General features: G+C 36.4%; 1 protein-coding gene across 6 annotated transcripts in view; it reads left to right on the top strand.

Annotated features, from left to right (window-relative positions):
* The window catches only part of DDHD1 (DDHD domain containing 1), an 82,151-nt gene that overhangs the window by 14,642 nt on the left and 44,696 nt on the right, over nucleotides 1-22,813 (top strand). For 4 of the 6 annotated variants that reach the window (XM_059182126.1, XM_059182129.1, XM_059182124.1 and 1 more), the window contains exon 2: nucleotides 16,557-16,730. In XM_059182126.1, coding sequence (XP_059038109.1) covers nucleotides 16,557-16,730 — 174 coding nt within the window. Of the gene's footprint in view, nucleotides 1-16,556; nucleotides 16,731-17,359; nucleotides 17,381-22,813 lie in introns of all 6 variants that reach the window. The other 2 variants (XM_059182128.1, XM_059182125.1) reach the window with 1 other exon arrangement.

Raw genomic sequence — 22,813 nt, 5'->3', positions numbered from 1 at the left:
TATTAAACTTGGAGAGTTAAGAACAAGAGGGCCAATGATTTAAAGTTTTTGCTAACACCATCTAAAATATGACTTCTGTGAATTAAAATGTGTCAAAAGGATGAAAATGTAATGAGAAAGCCTGAAAGGACCATGTAATAAAAATGTTTGAGGACTTTTAGGGGCTGAATTTTGTCCTCCCCACAGACTCATATGGTAAAGCCTTTGTCACCGCTACCTCAGAATGTGACTGTGTGTGGAGACAGGGCCTTTAAAGAGATGATTAAGTTAAAAAGAGGCCATTAGAGAAGGCACTAATCCACTGCGACTGGTGTCATAAGAAGAGGAAACGTGGACGCGAGGGATGCATGTGCACAAAGAAAAGGCTGTGAGGCTGTAGTGAGGAGGTGGCCATCTACAAGCCAAGGAGAGAGGCCAAACCTACCAGCCCTGTAATCTTGAACTTCTAGCCTCCAGAGCTGTGAGAAAAATAAATTTCTCTTGTTTAAACCTCCCAGAATGTGGTCTTCTGTTAAGGCAGCCCTAGCAAACTACTACAAGGACTGTAAATTGCTTATTAAACTTTACACTTACACTAATGTAGAACTAAGAAATGACACAGGTTCTAAAACCCATTTGCCCTTGTTCCCTGAATCAAAAGAAGCAAACAATATTTAGGATATAATTATATTGTCCAGAGTTTCTCATCTCTAAGAAATAGGTTTAAATTTTGGTGAGTGGTACTATTATCCACAGAAGCTCTTGCCTAGACATAATTTAGTATTCCTAGTGTAATTGTTACTTCAAATGTGAGCCTAGGTATATTTTGAGGTATAGGTATTTCTTTCCTAAGATAGAATTTTATGTGATTGCTGAGTATGAACCCAGTTCTGCAATTATAACATTGTAACCAAGATAAATGAGGATTAGGTTAAAGACTGTGTAATTATTTTTGTCCTACATTATTCTTCCAGATTATAGCTTCTTGTGCAGTGAATAAGCAAGTCTTCAGGTATTCAAATGGAAGGTAATATTTTGATATCTAGATCCTAATTTACTACCTTTCATTTCGTTTACCAATGAAACTTTCTTTTCAGGGGCACCTGGGTGGCTCAGTCGGTTAAGCGTCTACCTTCTGCTCAGGTCATGATTCCAGGGTCCCAGATCAAGCCCCACCTGGGGCTCTCTGCTAAATGGGGGAGCCTACTTCTCCCTTTGCGTGCTGCTTCCCCCTATTTGTACTCACTTGCTCTCTCTCATATAGACAGATAATCTTTATTTATATATTATATAAATAAATAGATAAATCTGTAAATAGATACATCTTTAAAATAAATAGATAAATAGATAATAAACAGATAAATCTTTATCGAATAAATAAAATAGAAAAATAGATAAATCTTTTTTAAAAACTTTCTTTTCATAACTAATGTTTTTATTTTATCACCCACCTTCTGAGAACTGTTTTATCAGTAACTATTGATTTTATTATGAAATGTCTCAATTATATACAAAAAGCTAGGTAACATAACCGAGAATGAGTACTCCCCATCACTTAGCTTGACAAATTAAACATGACCCCTCCCAGGCCCCTTTCTTCAATCCAGAAATAACCGTCCTGCTTAATTTGTTACTCATTTGCATACATTTTTTTAGATTATTATTTCCATAGGCTTTTTTTTTTTTTGCTTGTTTCAACTTCATAGAAATGCCATTTCTGTGTTTTTCTGCAGTTTGGCTTCAGGTTCAGGTTAGGATTGTGAGATTTATCTGTGCTGATACATATAACTCCAGCCATTTGTTTTTACCTTATATAGTAGCAGTAATACATTGTATGAATATACCACAGTTCGTTTTCCTCTTTGGACACTTAAGTTGTTTACAATTTTTTGCTATTAAAACATTGCGGTAATAAACATTTTTATAGCATGTCCTATAGAGATATGCTAGAATTTCTGTGGCGTATATACCTAGGAATGGCACTGTTTCAGATTCCATCTCTTCTTTGTTGACTAGTGAATCTGAGTATATTTCATGCTGTATATTTATTGACTTTTTTTCTGCTTTTTTTGCTGCTGTTGTCTTCCTGGTAAAATCTTATGATATCAGAGTCCAATCAGGAGACAGAAACCACACAGTAATTTCACCAGAGAAAGTGTAACATAAAGAATTATTAGAGGAATGAAGAGGGTAAAGAGAGCTCTATGAAGAATACAGAAGCAGCAGATGCACAGAGCAGCCCCCACCCTGAGGCCATGTCCTCTCAGGCCTGAGATTCTGAACTTATTGGAGAGTGGCAGTGGTCACTGGTCACAGTGGTCCAGTGGAACTGCTGGAAATCTGCCCTCTGGACAGCTGCGTGACGCTTTCCACAGGGAGGTGCCTAGCCTCAGAAGTCACTGCAAGCTCCTTTTGGGGTTTGGGGCGTGTAGCAGGTGACATTCTAGTCTGAAACTGCCTGGGGGTAAGGGTCCAGCCCACTGGGAAGGTGCTCCTTCTGTTAGCACATGGGTGCTGCTGAAAAGCAAAATGCGCACTCTGAAAGAACCCAATAAAATGAGCCCACTGAAACTAGGGAGAGAAACCCCTTCCTTTCCTATCATAAAGGATGATCTGGAAGAAATAGTTCATCAATATGTTAGGCACGTAATGGTTTACACAGGCCTTTATGGGGCTGATCCCTGAATCTTATCTACCGTTTACAGCATTAATTCTGTGGGAAGTATATTTAGAGTTCCCAAATAATAAGTTTACAATAAACCTTAAGAATGGATGACAAAATATTTTTCTTAATCTCTTATTCTTTTTTTTCCATTTTCCTTGTCTCTCTCTCCTCCTTTCCTTGTGTCTTTTATTTTTCTTACATCTGATCCTTGCTGATTTCTTCTTCCCCTATATACCAATTCTACACTATTCTTATTTTCCCTTATTCTGTGACTTTCTTCCTCTTTAAGCCCAGTGTGGTCAGATTGGCTGTGTAAGTTTTTAGAGCAGTGAATGATAAGCATGCCTTGAACCCTAAGTCCATAAAGCTACAGGAGCATAGCTAAGCTGGAGGAAAAGGATCAAGACTTCGTCTCTACGTATCCTGTATTGCAGAGTCTAAGATAGGTTGAAATAGTTCTTGAAAAGAGTCCTTTAGAAATCTTATAGTAGTTCCCTTTGCCTCCTGATGTAAGTGTGGCTTTTTTATTCCCTTTGCCTCCTGATGTAAGTGTGGCATTTTTATATATAAATATTATTATTGCCAAGTTTCCCCCATCCACGTGTAAGAGATCCATTTAGGCTTTTGCTTAAATGAAGAAAGTGTTCATAGACCTTGCAATTGCTTTCTAGTCAACAAGAACCTGTATTTTTCTTTTTTAAAAATTCTTATTAAGGTGTAATTGACATATGACAGTATATTACTTTCAGGTGTATAGCAGAGTGATTTAATATTTGTATATTATTATAAAATGATCTCACTGTCTAATTAACATCCATTACCATACATAGTTATAAAAAAATTATTTTTTCTTGTGATGAAGACTTTTAAGACCTACTCTCTTAGTAACTTTCAAATATAGGTGGGCTAGTTCCAGACCACCACGTTAATAAAGCAAATACCACAATTAAGAAAGCGAAATGAATTTTTTGGTTTCCTACTGCATATAAAAGTCTTCTTTACACTCTACTGTCATCTATCAAGTATACAGTAGCATTCTGTCTAAAGATACAGATATAGATACAAACCTTAATTTTAAAACACTTTATTGCTGAAATGCTAACCATCACCTGAGCTTTAGTGACTCCTCATCTTTTGTTAGTGGGGTTGGCAGACTTGCGTGAATACTGATGGCTGCTGACTGTGGCAGTTTCTTAAACAACAATGAAGTTTGCTGTGTCTATTTTACTTTTCCTTTCACAAACAATTTCTTTGCAGCGTGCAATGATAGCTGATAGCATTTTAACCATGGTGGAGCCTCTTTAAAAATTGGAGTCCATCCACCCATACCCTGTTGCTGGCTTTAGTAAGTAAGCTTATGTCATATTCTAAATCCTCTTTTGTCATTTCCACAATCCTCACAGCTTCTTCACCAGTAGATTCTGTCTTTCTTTGCTCCTCATTGTTCAAGTTTTATCCTGAGATTGTAGTAATTGAGTTCTATCTTCAGGCTCCACTTCTGATTCTAGGTCTCCCACTGTTTCCACCACTTTTGTAGTTACTTTTGTAGTTACTTCCCCCCCTGAAGTCTTGAATCCCTCAAAGGCATCATCCATAAGGGTTGGAATCCATGACTTCTAAATTCCTGTTCAGGTTGATATTTTGACCTTTTCCTGTGAATCATGATGGTTTTTATTTGTTTTTGTTTGTTTGTTTGTTTGTTTGTTTTGAATCATGATGTTTTTAATGGCACCTTCTTTCCAGAAGATTTCCATTAACTTTACCTGGATCCATCAGAAGAATCACTAACCATGGCAGTGGTAGCCCTATAAAATGAATTTCTTAAATAATAAGATTTGAAAATTGGGGGTGCCTGGGTGGCTCAGTGGGTTAAACATCTGCCTTTAGTTCAGGTCCTGGGATTGAGTCCCACATCAGGCTCCTTGATCAGTGAGAGCCTGCTTCTTCTCTCTCTACCTGCCTCTCCCCCTGCTTGTGCTTGTGCACTTGCTCTTGTGCTCTCTCTCTGTCAATTAAATAAATAAAGTCTTTTTTAAAAATTTGAGAATTGAAATTATTCTTTGATCTATCGACTGCAGAATAGATGTTATGTTAGCAGCCATGAAAACAACATTCATTAATCTCAGTGTACATCTCCATCAGAACTCTTAGGTGACCAGGTGCCTTTTCAGTGAGCAGTAATATTTTAAACGGAATCTTTTTTTCTTTCTTCTTTTTTTTTTTTCCTGAGGAATATTTTTTTTCCCCCTGAGCAGTAGGTTTCAACAGTGGCCTTAAAATATCCAGTAAACCATGTTGTAAACAAATGAGCTGTCATCCAGGCTTTGTTGTTCCATTTACAGAGCACAGGCAGAGTAGAGCTAGCATTATTCAGGGCCCTGGGATTCTCATATTGGTAAATGAGTGTTAGCTTCAACTTCAAGTCACTAGCTACATTAGCCCCTAGCAAAAGAGTCAGCCTGTCCTTTGAAGCTTTGAAGCCAAGCATTGCCTCCTCTCTACTATGAAAGTCCTAGGTGGCACCTTCTTCCAATAGAAGACTGTTTCATCTACATTGCAAATCTGTTGTTTAGTGTAGCCACCTTCATTTATATCCCAGCTACATCTTCTGGCTAACTTTCTATAGCTTTTACATCAGCACTTGCTACTTCACTTTTACTTTGAGGCTAAGGAGACAGCTTCTCTCCCTAAACCTCATGAACCAACCTCTGCTGGCTTCAGACTTTTCTGCAGCTTCCTCACCTTTCTCAGCCCTCTTAGAATAGAAGAGTGAGGGTCTTCCTTGGGATTAGGCTTTGGCTTAAGGGAATATTGCAGCCGGTTTGATCTTTTATCTAAAACACTAAGATTTTGTTCATATCACCAATGAGGCTGTTTTGCCTTCTCATCATTCATATGGTCACTGGACTAGCACTTTTAATTTCCTTCAGGAACTTTTCTTTGCATTCACAAGCTGGTTAACTCTGGCACAGGAGGCTTAGCTTTTGGCCTGTCTCAGCTTTCAATATGCCTTCCTCACTAGGCTTAATTATTTCTAGGTTTTGATTTAAAGTGAGAGACATGTGACTCTTCCTTTCACTTGAGCTCTTAGAAGCCATTGTAGGGCTCTTAATTTCCCTGATTCCAATATTATTTTATCTCAGGGAATAGGGAGACCTGAGGAGAAGGAGAGAGGCAGTCTGTGGAGCAGTCAGAACACATATAAGTTTGCCATCTTGTGTGGGTGTAGTTCATGGTGTCCAAAAACAATTACAACAGTAATATGAAAGATCACTGTTCACAGATCACCATAACAAATATAATAATAATGAGAAAGTTTGAAATAATGCCAGAATTACCAGAGTGTCACACAGAGACACAAAGTGAACAAACGCAGTTGGAAAGATAGCACCAGAAGACTTGCTCGATGTAGGGTTGCCACAGATCTTCAATTTGTAAAAAAAAAAAAAAAAAAAAAAAAAAAAAAAAGTAGTATCTGCGAAGCACGATAAAACAAGGTATGAACACAATATTATTAACTACAGTCATCGTACTGTACATTGCATCCTCATGATTTATTTTATAACTAGAAGTTCGTACCTTTAGATCTGCCTTCATCCGTTTTGCCCACTCCCCATCCCTGGCAACCACCAATCTGTTCTCTGTATGTGAGCTTCTTTTGTTTTTGTTTTAATTCCACATATAAGTGAGATCATATAGTATTTCTTTCTCTCTCTGACTTATTTCACTTAGCATAATGCTTTCAAGCTACACCCATGTTGACCCAAATGGCAAAGTTTCATTCTTTTTTATTGAATAATACTCCATTTTGTGTGTGTGTGTATGTGTGTATATGCATACCGTTTATCCATCAGTGGTCACTTAGGTTGTTTCCACATCTTCCATATCTAGGCTATTATAAATAATGCTGCAATGAATATGATTCCAGTAAAGGCTTTTCTTTTTTGCCTAAGAGTTACAATTAGGATAATGACTTACTTATTTTCTGATAGGCAGGTCGTAATTATAAGTATTAGTTTTAATTATATTAAGTTTACAATGACTTTCAGTGAGTGTTGTCATAAATGAAAAAAGTAATACTTTATCTAGTTCCAACATATTCTTTACATGCGTTATCCCTGTGAAAAGTTTTTCTCTGGTGCCTAGCTACATAGTCTGTTGTTTAACAGATGTATCCATTTCACCATGCTGTAACTACAAAGTAAGGTGACATCTTAAACATATATAACTGTGCAAGGCCATATCACCATGAGATTGTACTATGTGTGGTCTTAAGAAGCTAAAATACCAGTGGCTTAAACACAAAAAGTTGTATTTCTTTCCACTTAAAAGAAGTGTGGATATCTAGCATTCAGGGCGATGTGGCCCTGTAACAAGGGACGGAGGTTCTTTCTGTTATTCAGCATTCTGTCTTATGTAAGTCTTTAGGTTCTTTTAGCCAATTCCATGTGTATGAGTGTGGGACTGTGTGGGACTGTGTGGGACTGTGGTGACCAAGCAGTTCTCTAGGGATACCAGCTGTAGTTGTTCTATAGTTAAACAGTTCTGACACTGTCTCCCCAGAGATAGCATCAGATCCTACAGGTTAAGGGCTAAGTCCTCCCTCACCCCTTACCCTCAGAAGCTAGTCATAAGCCCAGATTGTTACTTTTACTTCTTACTGACCAGCTATTGTTAATCAGAGGTTTCCACAACCCCCTGCTTGGGTTTGATTAATTTGCTAGAGCAGCTCACAGAACTGAGAGAAACATTCCACTTTCTGGATTACTGGTTTATTACAAACTACGTAACTTAGGAACAACCAAATGAAAAGATTCTTAGGGCAAGTCATGTGGGAAAAGGGGTAGAGAGTTTCTATGCTCTCTTAGTGCTCCATTCTTACTACAGTTCCACGTGTTCACCAATCCAGAAGCTCTCCAGACTCTATCCATTTTGGGTTTTTAGGTTTACTTTTTACATGGGTATGGCTGATTAAATCAGTGGCCATTGGTGATCGATTCAACCTTCAGCCCCTCTCCTCTCAAAGGAGGTGAGGGAGTGAGACTGAACATTCCAACCCTCTAATTACATGGTTGGTTCCTCTAGTGACCAGCCCCTATCCTTAGATGAGCTACAGGTGTTCCAAAATTCACCTTGTTGTCATAATAAAAGATAGCTTTATCTTTCTCATCTCAAGAAATTCCAAGGATTTTAGGAATTCTGTGCCAGAAACAAGGACAGAGACCAAATATCTTTTTATTATTGTTAAAAAAAAACAAAATTCAGCAGATTGAATTTGAAGATATAACTGGTTTTATTAAGCAGTTCATGAATCAGACAGTATCCCAGGAGTTGTGCTGAATGGAAGGTTTTATAGGAAGGAGAGTGGGTCAAGAAGTTATTAAGCAAAGAATTGTTTCAGGCTTAGGCATCTTCCCTTAGGGGAAAGGGCAGAGGGTCTTACTAGGTAGGTGGATTACCTCATCTTCCTTTGGGGGATGGAATGGACCCAAGTGATAGATTATATTTGTTTTCTGATGAGGAAATTTCTGACAAGACTATATTTCTAGGGGAAAGATTGGAACTTCAGTTTAATTAGGTATTAAGCCTCAGTTTGGTGACTTGGGCTGGTGTAAATGACTCTGTCTTTAGCTTGTGGGTTTCTTTTTTTTAATATTACAAATCACAGTTTTATTGTAGGTGACTTGAGATCTTCAGGAGCTCAAGACATACAGGTGGCAGTAAAGAAAGAGGTAAAGGTAAAAGAACTCTATTACCAGTAATTTGCAGTATTTTTTTTACTAAAATTTTTACTAAAATTCAGCCACATGATGGAACCTAGCTGCACAAGAAGACTAGAAAATCTTTTAACTGCATACTGCTGCCCTGAATAAATTAGTATTCTGTTATAAGGAATAGGGAGAGAGTAGATATAGTATGGGCATCTTGGAGTTTCTTCCAAAATATGTGATCTTTACTTTTCCTGAATATATTAGAGTTCTGCAGAGATGAAGAGATAATAAAGATTTGACTCACATAATTAGGGAGGGAGGCTGGGTAGTTGGCAGAGCCAGTGTCTCTGTTCAGAGGCCATCAAGAGGGAAAAGCTTGCTGTTCCAGTTTAAAGGCCAACAGACAGAATTCCCTCTTATATGAGGGAGGGTCAGCTTTTTGTTTATTCAGGCCTTCAACTAATTGGATGAGGCCCACCCCACATTATGGAGGGCAATCTGCTTTACTCAGTCTATTAGTATACATGTTAATCTATCCAAAAACACAAACACCCAGAATGTTTGACCAAATATCTGGGTACCCTGTGGCCCATTTAACTTGATACATATAAGATTAACCATCATTATATTCATCATTAACTGAATATAAAACTAAAACATTTATATTATAAAAATACCAAGCAATTTGACATTTATTATGTAGAAATAAAAATTTCCTTACAGTTCTATCTCCCAGAGATATCTGTTAATAACAGCTTAGTGTATTTTTCTCCACTTATTTGTAGTATAGATACTAATATATATATCTTACAGAAACAGGATTACATTACTTTTATATATCTATGATTTAATTTTTAAATTTTTATTGTAGACCTTATTCCATGTCATTAAATGTAGACCTACTTTTTCTGAACATTATTTCACTATGGCTATATTATCCATTCATTCATATTTTTATTTACTTAATATTTTTCATACCTACTGTGTGCCAAGCAACATTTGTATGTCTGGTCCTCTGTTGGTAGAAATTTGGGTCATTTTGTTTGTTTTTATTCTTTTGTTTTCATTTATAACAATATTGAGGTAAACATTTTTATCTTCGGACATTTTTGCAAGAGTTTATTCCATAAAGCATATTTCTAGAATTGCTGTGTAAGAAGATACCCATGTTTTAGGTTTTAAAAGGTGCTGCTAGCCCAGAGTTTGTCTCAGCACTTGTTGACATTTTGGGCAGATGATTTATTATTTCTGGGCATGGTGGTGTGAGGTCAGGGGAACTGTTCTGTACAAGATGTTTAGCAACATCTTTGGCCTAGATACCAGCAACACTGTCCCACCCCCAAGCTGTGACAATCAAAAATGTCTTCAAACATTGCCAAATGTGAGGATACCTGGGTGGCTCAGTCAGTTAAGCATCTGCCTTAGGTCATGATCCCAGGGTGATGGGATCAAGTAATGCATCAGGCTCCTTGCTCAGCAGGGAGCCTGCTTCTGCCTGCTTCTCCCTGTGCCTGTCACTTCCTCTGCTTGTGCTCTCTCTCTTTCTCTGACAAATAAATAAAATCTTTAACAATCAACAACAAAAATTATCAACAAAACATTGTCGGATGTCTCCTGGTGGAGAGATTGTCCCAGGTTGAAAACTAGTACACTAGCCCTTCTCTCTTTTCCTGTTCCTGAGCAATACTGACAGCTGGGCTTTGGAGGTCAGAGCCCAAGCTGAGTAAAGAGATGTCCACATGAGATGCAGCCCAGCATGGGATATTGGAGACCAACTGGATGGGGGTGAGGAGGGTAGCCACAAGGGATCATGGCTTATTGTGGGAAATCAGAGCATAAGCCAGGTTAGGAGGGCTTCCAGCCATGAGGGCAGCCTGGCATGGGGTATTCTGAGCCTCAGGCAGGGTGAAAGTATGTCCATATTAGAGAGGCAGGAATAGTCCTCTCTAGCTCAAAACTGAGGGTGCTTCATTTATATGGCTAAAGGCCTGTTTAGGGGAGTTTCCTTACATTAGAGCTTGCTCCCTATGGAGATCCATTAATGAATTGATGATTTAATATCTTTTAAAGCATATAATTAGGGATTTTTTGGCAGATGTCTCTATGCTATTTGGAATTATTTTAATAGTAGAAGATGATAGCCTCAGAACATAGGTCACAGCTATGTAATGCCCACTTGCTATCACTTGGCAAGTACTTGAACCATGCAAATAATGCCATCTTTGTGGCTGGCTCTCAGTAACTTAATGCTGAGCCAAAAAAAAAAAGTCATAGAAGAATACATACTACATGATTCTACTATATGAACTACCAAAAAGCAAAAATAATCTGTGGTGCTAGAGGTAAAAATTATGTTTACTGTTGGTAAGGGGTAGCACCTGGAAGGAGATGCATGAGGGGGCTTCTGAAATGTTAATAATGTTTTCTTTCTTGATCTGGGTGTCACTAACTTGTAAAAAACCATTGAGCTGTATGCACAAGATCAGCACACCTTTCTATATGTATGTCATTCTTCAACAAAATGTCCACACACACACCAAAATAACCTGTTCTTTTACTCTGGGAAAATGGTCAGACTCTTTCCTCTGAATCACATAATTATCAGAAAATAGAATGTTAATGGCTGACCGCAGTATAGACCAACTTAAAGAGGTTGGCAAGTACCACTCAAACTGAGGAAAGCCCAATTGGGAGTAATAATAAAAGTGCTCAGTCTACCACATTTGCCAGGTGATAGGATAAACTGAATGAAGTATGTCTTGTTCAGCAACATTCAACATACTTTTATTGAAATCCTACTTTATCATAGGTGCTCTCCTCTTTTAGGTTTTGGAGGCTCCTACGACATAGTACCTACATCCAAGTATCCAATGGAAGTGAGGAAGACTAAGTAACATAAACACTGACAGATGTGCAGAGTTTATTCAGTGAAATCAGAGAGAAGGGCAGGTCACCAAAGGATTCCTAAAGGAGAGAAGGATGAAAGTTAGCTAAATGAAGAATATGGGGAAGAGAATCCAGGTAGAAAGAACAGCACATGCCTGATACAGAAAATACAACTCAACATCACACATTCAAAGAACTGTCCTTGTTGACATGGACTGCACAGCGACCATCAGCATTATCTTACGTATCATCCAGAGCCTGATTCATGGTAGACATTCAGATATTATGTAGATGAATAAGTACCTAACACAACATCAGTTATGTGAAGAGGTAGTGAAAGAAAGATCATGAGCTTATAATTAATTCTAAGAAGCTCAGAGTTCATTTAGTAGGGAGTGAGGAGCCATTAAAGAATTTGAAGTATTAGTGGGGCGCCTGGGTGGCTCAGTGGGTTAAGCCGCTGCCTTCGGCTCAGGTCATGATCTCAGGGTCCTGGGATCGAGTCCCACATCGGGCTCTCTGCTCAGCAGGGAGCCTGCTTCCTCCTCTCCTCTCTCTGCCTGCCTCTCTGCCTACTTGTGATCTCTCTCTGTCAAATAAATAAATAAATAAATAAATAAATAAATAAAAGAATTTGAAGTATTAGAATAACATGATTTGTGGTATTTTACAAAGGTTCTCTGGAAACTCTGTAAAAGAAGGATTGAATCTTTCTCTAAAAAGAAGAGAGTAAGTTAGGGGGATTCATCTATGTGTGTGCATGAACACATCTACTTACACAGATGTGTGAGCAGGCATTTGATGAGAGATGAAGTTAGGGATACTACATTTAGAAAAGAAGTTCCTGAAATAAAACAGGTAGAAATGATAAGAATGTGACCTTAGACTGTAGACCCAATGAGTATGCGATGAATTTGAAGGTGATTTAGGAGATTGTATAAAGACTGATTAACGTCTGGTTATGAGAAGCACTAGAGGAGGAGGCGTCTTGGGTGACTGGTTCAATGCTGTCAGCACACCATTTACTGCGACAGAATACAAGTCGAGTAACAGGTTTGTGTTCCGTTTTGTTTTCCAGGAATCTAGTATGTTCCATGGCTACTTGGGATTCTTGTCATTGTGATGTATCTGCTAGGAGACATTTAGTTAGCAGTTGAATATTTGGACAAGATAGAGGACTGAACCGGAAAGATGATATTTGATAGCTTACTTGTAGGATTTGAAGCTTGGGTAAAACTCCAAAAACATCTATCAGAAGAGTATTTGTTTAGATTTATTAGGCTAAAGAGAGGAAAAGAGTTCAAAGTACAGATGTTTGCTATAAATTTGTTTTTCTGTTTCACTCTGGTTTTTATGGGGAGGCATGGTCGGCTCTGGTTTGTAAGTCTCATAATAGACTGTCAATATAAAATCTCCCAAATTACTTGTTTTCAAATTACCAACACAGCTAAATAGTCTGTATTTCTTGGGGAGAAGGCTAAAAAGGATTTTTCTTTCTTGAGAAGGTTGTGTTGTAGAGTAGAAGCCTAGATGAACATTGGAGTCAAAGTTCGGCAGGAATCCTGCTTCTCATATTATTTAGCTATGTGCCTTTGGGCAAGTTATTTAGTTTCACTGAGACTTAACCTCTTTATTTGTAAAGGTGCAGTAACTATAGTTACCTTTTAAGATTATTATATATTTTCTTTTCTCTTACTGCTTTTAAAATTCTCTCTTATCACTCTACTTTGCCATTATGATTACTATGTGTCTTGGTGTGGACCTCCTTGGGTTGGGGGTTTTCTGTACTTCCTATATCTGAGTTTCTGTTTCCTTCCCCAGATTCAAGAAGTTTTCCACTATTATTTCTTCAGATACATTCTTTGTCCCTTTTTCTCTATCTTATCCTTCTGGGATCCCTATATTTGAATGTTATTACACTTAATGGTATTATTGAGGATCCTTAATCTATTTTTATTTTTTCTTTTTCTTTTTTCTTTCTCCTGTTCAGCTTGATTGTTTTTCATTACTCTGTCCTCCAGATTGCCAATCCATTGTTCTTCCCTTTACTGTACTGTTTATTCCCTCTAGTGTATTTTTTATTTCAATTATTGAGTTCATCTCTGACCCTTTCTATATTTTTCTCTTTGCTGTTGTTCTCACTGAGGTTCTCAACTCTTTTTTGAAGTCCATTGACTATCTTTATGACCATTACTTAAAATTCTCTAGCAGGCATATTACTATCTCCATTTCATTTAGCTCTCTTGTTGTGTTTTGTCCTATTCTTTATTTGGGACATATTTCTATATCCTCATTTTGTCTCTCTGTTTCTGTGTGTTAGATAAATCAGCTACATCTCCTGCTCCTGACAGTAGTGGCCTTAAGATGAAGATTCCTTTAGTGCCCTGCAGTGCAGAGTCCCCTGTTCAACAGAACCTAGCACTTCAGGTGTCTCCTATGTGTGTTTTGTGTACCCTACTATTGTGGTGAGCCACATTGCATTTAGTCCAGTCATCTGCAGTGACTCCATTTGCCTCTTGCAGGCAAGGTTAGGCCCTTGTGTTGTTAATGGGCCAATCTGGGGCTGCTTTGACCTTGAGTGGAGTCAGACCAGGATTTTGTCAGAGATGCAGAATCACTGAACTGCTGGATATTTTCTCTTTGTTGTCCCCAAGAAGCTTTTGTTAGTAGGTGGGACCTGCAGTCAGACCACACATCTGGCCTCTGTCTACTGCTGGTGCTACAGTGCGACTGGTGTGTGTGTGTGGTTGTCTTCCCCTCTCCCTGGGGCAGGGGTTACTTTGGAGCAGTTCTAGCCTCTGTTGGGGCTACTTGCACACTGCCACACTTTTTGCACTGCTTCGAATGGACTCCTGCTGAGGGCTTGTTGGAAGAGGCAGGTCCACAGGAAAGAGCTGTGTTAACAAGGTAGGTGGGGAGAGTTCCCAGTGGTTTTCCCAGATGTCTTTGTTTCTAGGCTGGGGAGATGGGGAGGCAAATGGCACCCTCCAGCTCCTTTGTTCTTGGAGAAGACTTCTAAAAATCCCTCTCTCTCCAGCATACATTCTGAGATTCATAAATGAATCTTCTCCAAGTGTTTTTTAAACTGCTGTTTCTAATCTGTATCTCAGTGGGGCTTTTTCTAATACTCTCTTTTCAGCCAGGGACTCCCATTCTCTCCCTCTCTGGCTCTTCCAGAGCCAGGCCCACTAATTTTTTAAAGTTCCAGTTTTTAATCCCCACTGATTGTAAGAACTTGAGATGTTAGGACCCTGTGGTTTTCAAAGCTGCACAATATGACGATCCTCTTCCCAGTGCAGGTTCCCCATGCCCGGTGAGGTGTCTGCTCCTCTGTCTTTCTGTGCCTACCGCATCACTTCCTCCTGTGGACAGTCTCCCAGTCAGTTTGGTTCCCAACCAAGTCTCTACCCTTCCTACCCTCTTCGATGTGCCCTCATGTCTACATTTAGCTGTGGAGTGTCTCCAGATTGTTTTCTGGGTTATTTACACTGATGTGGTTGTTACCTAGTTGTATCCTTGGCATGAGGCGAGCTTAGGATCCTCCTACTCCATCATCATCCCCAGAAGTTTCAGGAAACTATTAAATATTCCAGCCAAATAAAAAATTCCTCAAACTTGTGGACATACTAATAGGGGCATTGACATAAGAGGGATTGATAAAAGGAAGGAAAACAAACAAAATAATGGAAAAAATGCAGAAAGAAATAAAAAGCTCGAGAAACTGTGAAATTCCATATAGAAAAAGGAAGACCCAACATATCTACAATTAGAGTCCCTGAAGGGGAGAAATCACTGGAGCCGAACTAAAGACTAAACCATAATCCAAGGGAACTTTTCAGAAACAAGAGAAAAATTGAGATCTATGTATTAAAAGGGCCCACCAAGATTGATTGATCCTGAACAAAGAACTCTGAGTCAGAAACTATTAGACTTTAAAGGCAGTTTTTTTTCTATTATCTGGGGTAGAGTGAGCAGGGGATCACTTTACTTAAAAATTAAAAAAAAAAAATTAGACTTACATCAGACTTCTCAAGAATAATATAGCAAGGAAAGCTAGAATAACATTTTGAACAACTCAAGGAAACAAAATTTAGGCTTAAGATGTATCTGTAGTTCTTTTTGTTCACAGGATATATCCTAATACATATATGTAAAAATTACTGTGTTTTAAACCCAGTTGAAATAATTTTTCTGTATATGATTAAACTACCAAATCTCTACATAATTAAGTTCATTTGTTTTATTTTGCTTTTTATTTTTAGGTTTGTTATTTCCATTTTATTTTTACTTTATTTCTTTACAAATCTTAAAGGATTCAAAATAACATAACTAACAGTTCTGGTTTATTTTTAAAAAATAAATAAATAGGGGTGCCTTGGTGGCTTAGTCAGTTAAGTGTCCCAACTCTTGATCTCAGATCTCGGATCTGAGACCTGAGTTCAAGTCCTGCATTGGCCTCCACACTGGGCCTGGAAGGAAAGGAAGAAAGGGAAGGGGGGGAAGTTTGGAAGGAAGGAAAGTATTAGGCTTATAGAAACAGCATTTAAATCTTTATTTTTTAATTAATTTATTGTTTTAAAGATTTTATTTATTTATTTGACAGAGACATAGCAAGAGAGGGAACATAAGCAGGGGGAGTGGGAAAGGGAGAAGCAGGCTTCCCGCAGAGCAGAGAGCCTGATGCGGGGCTCAATCCCAGGACTCTGGGATCATGACCTGAGCTAAAGGCAGACACTTAAGGGCTGAGCCATTCAGGTGCTTCTAGGAACAGTATTTAATCAAAGGAATGTTTACAGTTATTTAAGAAAACTTTCTACTCAATTTTTTTCTAAAATGGGTAAGGAATTTACATAATTAAATATATCAGCTATTCCTCTATTCTAACTGGGAATCTATAACCTTCAAGGCAACTCTAAAAAAGTAGAACACACTACTACCACACACTCTAGTTCTGAAATACTTCTGGGAACGTATATCAGTATTTTCTTAAACATTGGAACTATTACCAGCATCTTGCATGAACTTGTCTTAACCCCATCATCTACTAATTTGGGTTACTTGGGCCTCAGTTATAAGGATAACAGCTCATCTACCTTTCTAATGCCAAAATAATTTTTGCATAATATCCAATATAAATAAAATACTGTAAAAAATATGCACTGTGCCTTAAAATCTAAAATTTAAAACTAAATGAGTCTGCTGAGCCATGGAAGTTTTTGTCACAGTAGTAACAAAATATAAAAATTATAGTTACTATGTCTCTCTCTGGGACCCTTGGATCCTAAAATGTATAATTCTGTGTTTTCTCTTTTCAGAGGCAGATAAAATTCCAGTAATGCGTGGACAATGGTTTATTGATGGTACTTGGCAGCCTCTAGAAGAAAAAGAAAGTAATTTAATTGAGCAAGAACATCTCAGCTGTTTTAGAGGTCAGCAGATGCAGGAAAATTTTGATATTGAAGTGTCAAAATCCATAGATGGAAAAGATGGTAAGACCAATTAATACAATTAATATGTTGTAAACCAAGTAAGTTCTTGATAAAGTTTAGAGTAGTTCTTAATTTTGCATGGTAATTCATGAGTGTTAGAATTTCTAAAATTCCAGATTTAAACATTTGATTATTTTAGAATTTAATACTGCTATGAATTTCAAACTGTGTTTATTTTACTTAATATATGTGTTCATTGGCATGACACTAACATGACTTACTATTGTACAAATTGTTAAAGGTTCTGTGAATTAGTCCTTTTCAGTAGTTTGTAATTACCAGTAAAAATTGAATCTACAAAAAAATCTGTCATTATATCAAAAGGGCAGTTTTATTAATATTTTAACGTCAGTTCTTTTCCTGAAGTTTAAAAAAAAAAAAAACAAAAAACCTTCATTTCCTTTGAATGAGTACCTTTAGGTTGTTTCCATATTGATAACCACATCAACTTTTACTTTGAAGCAGTCTACTCTTTATATTCCCTTACTCAGCATTTGCATTTGTTTGCAATACCTTAAAATATTTATATCATAGCCAAAATGGCCATGTTTCATTATGTGTCTGATCTTGAGTAAAATTCAAAATGTGTGGTAAAGTTAAAAATACTTCTATTGTTCCATTTACTGCAGGCAGTGGGATCAGCTATTCTGGTGAGTATAATATAGGTAGATTAGAATTTGTAGATTTTTCTAAATATTTTTTTCTAAAAAGTATTTCTTCATCTATACTTGCCTTTATTTGGGAGGTTTCTTGGCAAGCCCTGTTGAAACTAGCGAATTAAAATATGAGTTAAGTGGTTAAGTGGGTTTTTTCCCCCTTCTCATAAAACATCTTTAAAGCAGAAAAACTCAGTGTTGATCAAGTAATTCACAGAATGCAGCTTGAAAAAATTAAGTGGTTAGAAGTAAAAAAAAAAAAAAAAAAGAAAGAAAGAAAGAAAGATGGGATCTGGAGGGAGACAAACCATCAGAGACTTAATCTCACTAAATAAAATGAGGGTTGCTGGCAGGTGGGGTAGGGGAAGGATAGTTGGCTGGGGAGAGTATATGCTATGGTTAGTGCTGTGAAATGTTTAAGCCTGATGAGTCACAAACCTGTACCCCTGGGGCAAATAATACATTATATGTTAATTTTAAAAAAAGTAATTGTTCACATGACATAATGGCAAAACAGTAAGCTTTAAATTGGCTAATTTTTTTTCTTATTGTTAGTATCAAACATCCTAAGTTGTCTCTCTCTTATTTTTTCTCTCTGAACACACACACACATACACACACATCACAAGCAAGGAAACTATATAGCTTAGTTCACACCAAATTAACATATCTTCTGTGTCTAGTTGATTAAAAGTCTACATAACTGAGGAAAGTTGTGGCTCATGATCACTACCAAAATAAGATTGCTACTGGATAAGGCTGAATTCTAGATTTCTTTCTATTAATTCTCCTTCAGTCCTCCCTCAGAAATGGCAGTTCACCTTAACAAACCCAGTTTAGCCACCTGAATTCATTACTATTAGTAGGGGGAAAAAATCCCAAGAGCTTGGAGGAGAAAAAGGAGGAGTATAAAAAATAAAAATCTAAGTAAATTATTTCCCTTTCTTGTACTGTATTCAAAACATTCTTTTTCCTCTTACTAATTTAGTCAGTAGAAGTTAGTTACCAGCTCTGTTTCATCTCTAGACCCATCTATTTGGAATCTTATTTTTATTTCAATGAAAATTAGAATCTGGTGTGTCTTTTTTACTTCTACTGCGTGTCAAAATGTTAAGGATAGCAGGTTACTTCCATTTTCTTCACAGTACCCTAATTTTAATGTACCAGTCATTTAAAGAAGTGTAATAAAGAACATAGTATATTTGTGTGAGTAGACTTTTAGTATGCCTAGAGTGTCTGTGTTGATTCTAGAGAATCAATTTAGGATATTATAGTAATATTTTTTGCTAGCTTTAAGGATGTAGTTTGGTAAAATTCTCATTAGTAGCAACAAAATTTTTAAACTGTTGGAACATTTTTGCCTTGTCATCTTTCAAAATGATGGTTCTTTAAGTTTCATTAGAAGAAAAATTGGTTTTTTAAAATGCACTGTGGCATATAAGTAAAGCTTCAGCATATTTTGTTATTAACAAAGATTTTAAGTTCAATGTGGTATATATACTGTTGTCATAAATTCACAGCCATTTTAGTTTTTATTCAGCTTTATGTAAAACATACATTTCTGTGTTAAGATGTGATATTTGACTTTGAAGATTATGGGAAATTTTGTAGTGTACTTGAAAATTATCACCTGTCTTAAGAATATTTGCTGTCTAAAAAGCCACCATTGTTAAAAAATCAAATTTACCATATCTACAAAGATAAAAACATAATCTTTTATTTTGCTTCTTACTTCCAAGCTTCTAAAATTTCATATCTCATTAATTCATTAGGGTAAAAATATCTTTTGCACCTAAATTTTCTCATGCACATGTGAGAAAGCCTTGACTCTTCATATTTTTAGGAGGTTTTCAATGTTTCCATGTGCAGATAGTACTATGCTAGGCACTTTTGTGAAAGATACAGGGTTTTGAACATCATGAAGTTTTGGGAAAGACAAACCCAAAGATGAGAGTAGTTACAAAGAGTTAAGTATAATATAACACAGTAAACAGTGAATACAGAATTAGATATTCTGCAAACAGAGTTGGAATACAGGGAGTTGGAGATCACAGTGCCATGAAGTTTTTAAAATAAGACTTTCTGGAAAAATCCCACTTAATAATTAAAAACATTTTAAAATACTATATCCAGGAACTCTTAAGTGCTCTGTGGAATTATTTTCCCTCTGGAATTTCTAAGAAACTAAACAGAGCTCTTGCCTTGAAGGACATTAAAATAATTTCTTTTCTTTCTGACCTTATCTGTGTTTTGGTTAGGGTAGCTAATGCCACAAATAAATTGGCTTTTTAAAATATTTTCTCCTTGTTAATTTTCCTACTAATCTCAAAGTGAGCAGTGAATAGATTGAAAGTTTAGCATAACTTTTTTAGCATACATAAAGATAACCCATAAAAATGTCATGACTTTTTGTGATTTAGATACTTGAAATTTTATTTTCTCATAGAGTTGCAATAAAAATTGATTCTCTTCCCACCCCACCTTAGCAGCCTAACAAATGGAAGTCTAGAGTTTCACTGGGGATGAATTCTACAAATAAAATCAGCACTTCAAATAAGTAATTTTGAAAATACCTGAATATAGTACCAGAGTAGTGTTTGACTCACTTTATTGATCCAAGCAATAATCAGTTTTAAAAAGATTAAAATTTTTAAATGGGTTAGTCCTGTACTTCACCCCACCCAAAAAATGTATAACATCAATCCAATCATGAGAAAACATCAGATAAACTCAAATTGAGGGACATTCTACAAAATAACTGATCAGAGCTCTTCAAATTGTTGAGGGGTCTAATTATAACTAGATAAGAGGAACACTTTCAAAATGTATACCAATTCACTGTGATGTACACATTAAATATCTTACACTATTGTCAATTGTACCTCAATAAAGATGATTTTTTTTTAAATGTCAAGGTTATGAAAGAAAAAAAGTCCAGTTGGGGCATTAAAATAAAATAGTGAAAATTTTTAATTAACCCAAAAGAAATCAGGAAGGAGAAACAAGAAACAAAATACAAATGGAACAGAGAGAAAATAAATGTGAAATGGTAGGCCTAAATTCACCCATGTTAATAATTACAGTAAATGTAAGTACTAATGCTCCAATTAAAAGGCAGAGATTAACAGATTAAGAATGTGAAATCTAACTATATGCTATCTGAGAGTCACACTATCAATATAAAGTCATAGATAGGCTACTGTTCAAGATATTTTAGGATACTGTGACATCACAGGTGTTGGCGTATCTTTTCTTTTTTTTTTTAAGATTTTATTTATTTATTTGACAGAGAGATCACAAGTAGGCAGAGAGGCAGGCAGAGAGAGAGGAGGAAGCAGGCTCCCTGCTGAGCAGAGAGCTGGATGCGGGACTCGATCCCAGGATCCTGAGATCATGACCTGAGCTGAGGGAAGCGGCTTAACCCACTGAGCCACCCAGGCGCCCCGGTGTTGGCGTATCTTGAAGGACTTAAAACATTTAACAATTTGGCATGTAAAGTGTATATTCCTATCACTTTTGCTGGGCAAGAATATCCCAAATTCTGAATACAGAACTGCAAAAGTCAAAAAGGCAAGAGGAGTAGGGGAGCTAATCCTTTCTAACCAGCTTTTCTTTTCCTCCCTCTTTGGTGACTAAGAGGATTCTCCTCTTCTAGCTTTTTAGTTATTACTTTTTATAAATTTACCTAACTTAATTTCTCTGAGCTCCAAGAAGGTGGCTAGGGGTTTTGTCATTACAGTTGGCATGTTTGAGATGTCAAAACTGCTTTCCCTAAAGTTGAGATTATCCAGGTTACCAGCTTTTAAAAAGGAAAAAGTCATTGAGTTGTTCTATTCTGGGAATTAGTATGTCATCAGCAACCCCCTTTTTTGATACTCTTTTGCTTTCAGAATTATATAATGAAGAAAATCCCTTTAAGAGGAGAAGAATTACTATGGAAGTTTATTAGAAATGTTTTAATGCCTTAAATCTTCATTGCTATGTAAGGCTTTGGTATATAAAATAACATTTTAATTAAATGTTAGCATTTAATAAGTTAACATTTTGAGTTTATACATATGTTTGCTAACATAAAAATTCCTAACTAAAACTTCACATTTTAGGGGGAAAAATTCACTAATGCTTTTTAGCATGTGAATTTCATTTAATGGGGATCCCTGTTGAATTGATAGTAATACTTTCTGTCTCTCTTGTGCTCACGGTACTACCACTAATTCTGTCCTTTGGGTTGAAAAACATTAAGCTTTCTAACTATGCTGTGAGATATTGTGACAAATAGAGCAAGTGACTTTCAAGTGAAAATAAGAAGAATTTGATTTGAGAGGAAGGTATAAAGAACCTTGCCTATTTGATTTTGTGAAACTATTTTAAATAGGGGCGTCTGGGTGGCTCAGTCAGTTAAGCACCTGCCTTCAGCTCAGGTCATGATCCCAAGGTCCTGGAATTAAGTCGCTCAGTGGGGAGCCTGCTTCTCCCTCTCTCTCTCTGCCTTCCACTCTGCCTATTTGTGCTCTCTCTCTCTCTCTCTCTCTGTCAAATAAATAAATAAATAAATAAATAAAATCTTTTAAAAAAAGAAAATGTTTTAAACAAATATGCTTTTCTATTTTTAGTAAGTTGGGATATTTGTCTTTTTTAATCCCTAAATCATACAGTTCCTTTTGAAAGAAAAGCCCTTCTTTTTTATATCTTGAGTAGCTTTCTGAAAGTGTTTATATAATTTTGAAGTATAGTCAAAGGTCCCTATGTATTTCAAGTGGATTTATAAATAATTGCTTATTTAAAATGTAAAGACATTTTATATTGGTTTATAACCAGGAATATTTAATAGGGAAAATGTTGATTTCAGGGTTATCTGCTGATTTGCCAAATATCAAGTCTATGTCTGGCTTTATGTTGGCTGTTCCATGCTTACCAAATGTCACAGCATACATTTTTACTAATGTCTTTTTTTTTTATTATTTTAGTTTTCTTTTGATAAATATAGATTTGGTTCATGTTAGTTTTACTAGTGGATATATAAAACCTAGATTTTGTTTCTTTGAATAGTAAAGTCTCAAATTTATGCCAATTTGATCTACTTTGATATTTAGCTTTTTCCTAATGAATTTTTTTGTTTAAAAATGTTTCCTGCAAGTGGTACTTCTACTCCTCAATAACTAACCAGAAGGCACCTTTGAAAAGAAACTTTTTCAGTGAAGAAAATTGCTTCAGTTGTCATTTTCTACCTCTCTGTAACAATGAAATGTTTTTATAATCTTAATGTTACCACCCAGCTTTTAAATTCTAGTTTGTCGCTATCTAATTACAGATAGTTGTAATTATTAAGTGCCTTGTGAACATTTCTCAGTTACCTTTATTGCACAAATCTTTGAATATGCTTCATCTATACATACAACAGATTTTTTAAATGTATCTAATACTGCT

Source organism: Mustela lutreola, chromosome 7 (genome assembly GCF_030435805.1).
Source record: "Mustela lutreola isolate mMusLut2 chromosome 7, mMusLut2.pri, whole genome shotgun sequence".
Lineage (NCBI taxonomy): Eukaryota > Metazoa > Chordata > Mammalia > Carnivora > Mustelidae > Mustela > Mustela lutreola.
This window is presented reverse-complemented; position numbering and strand designations above follow the sequence as displayed.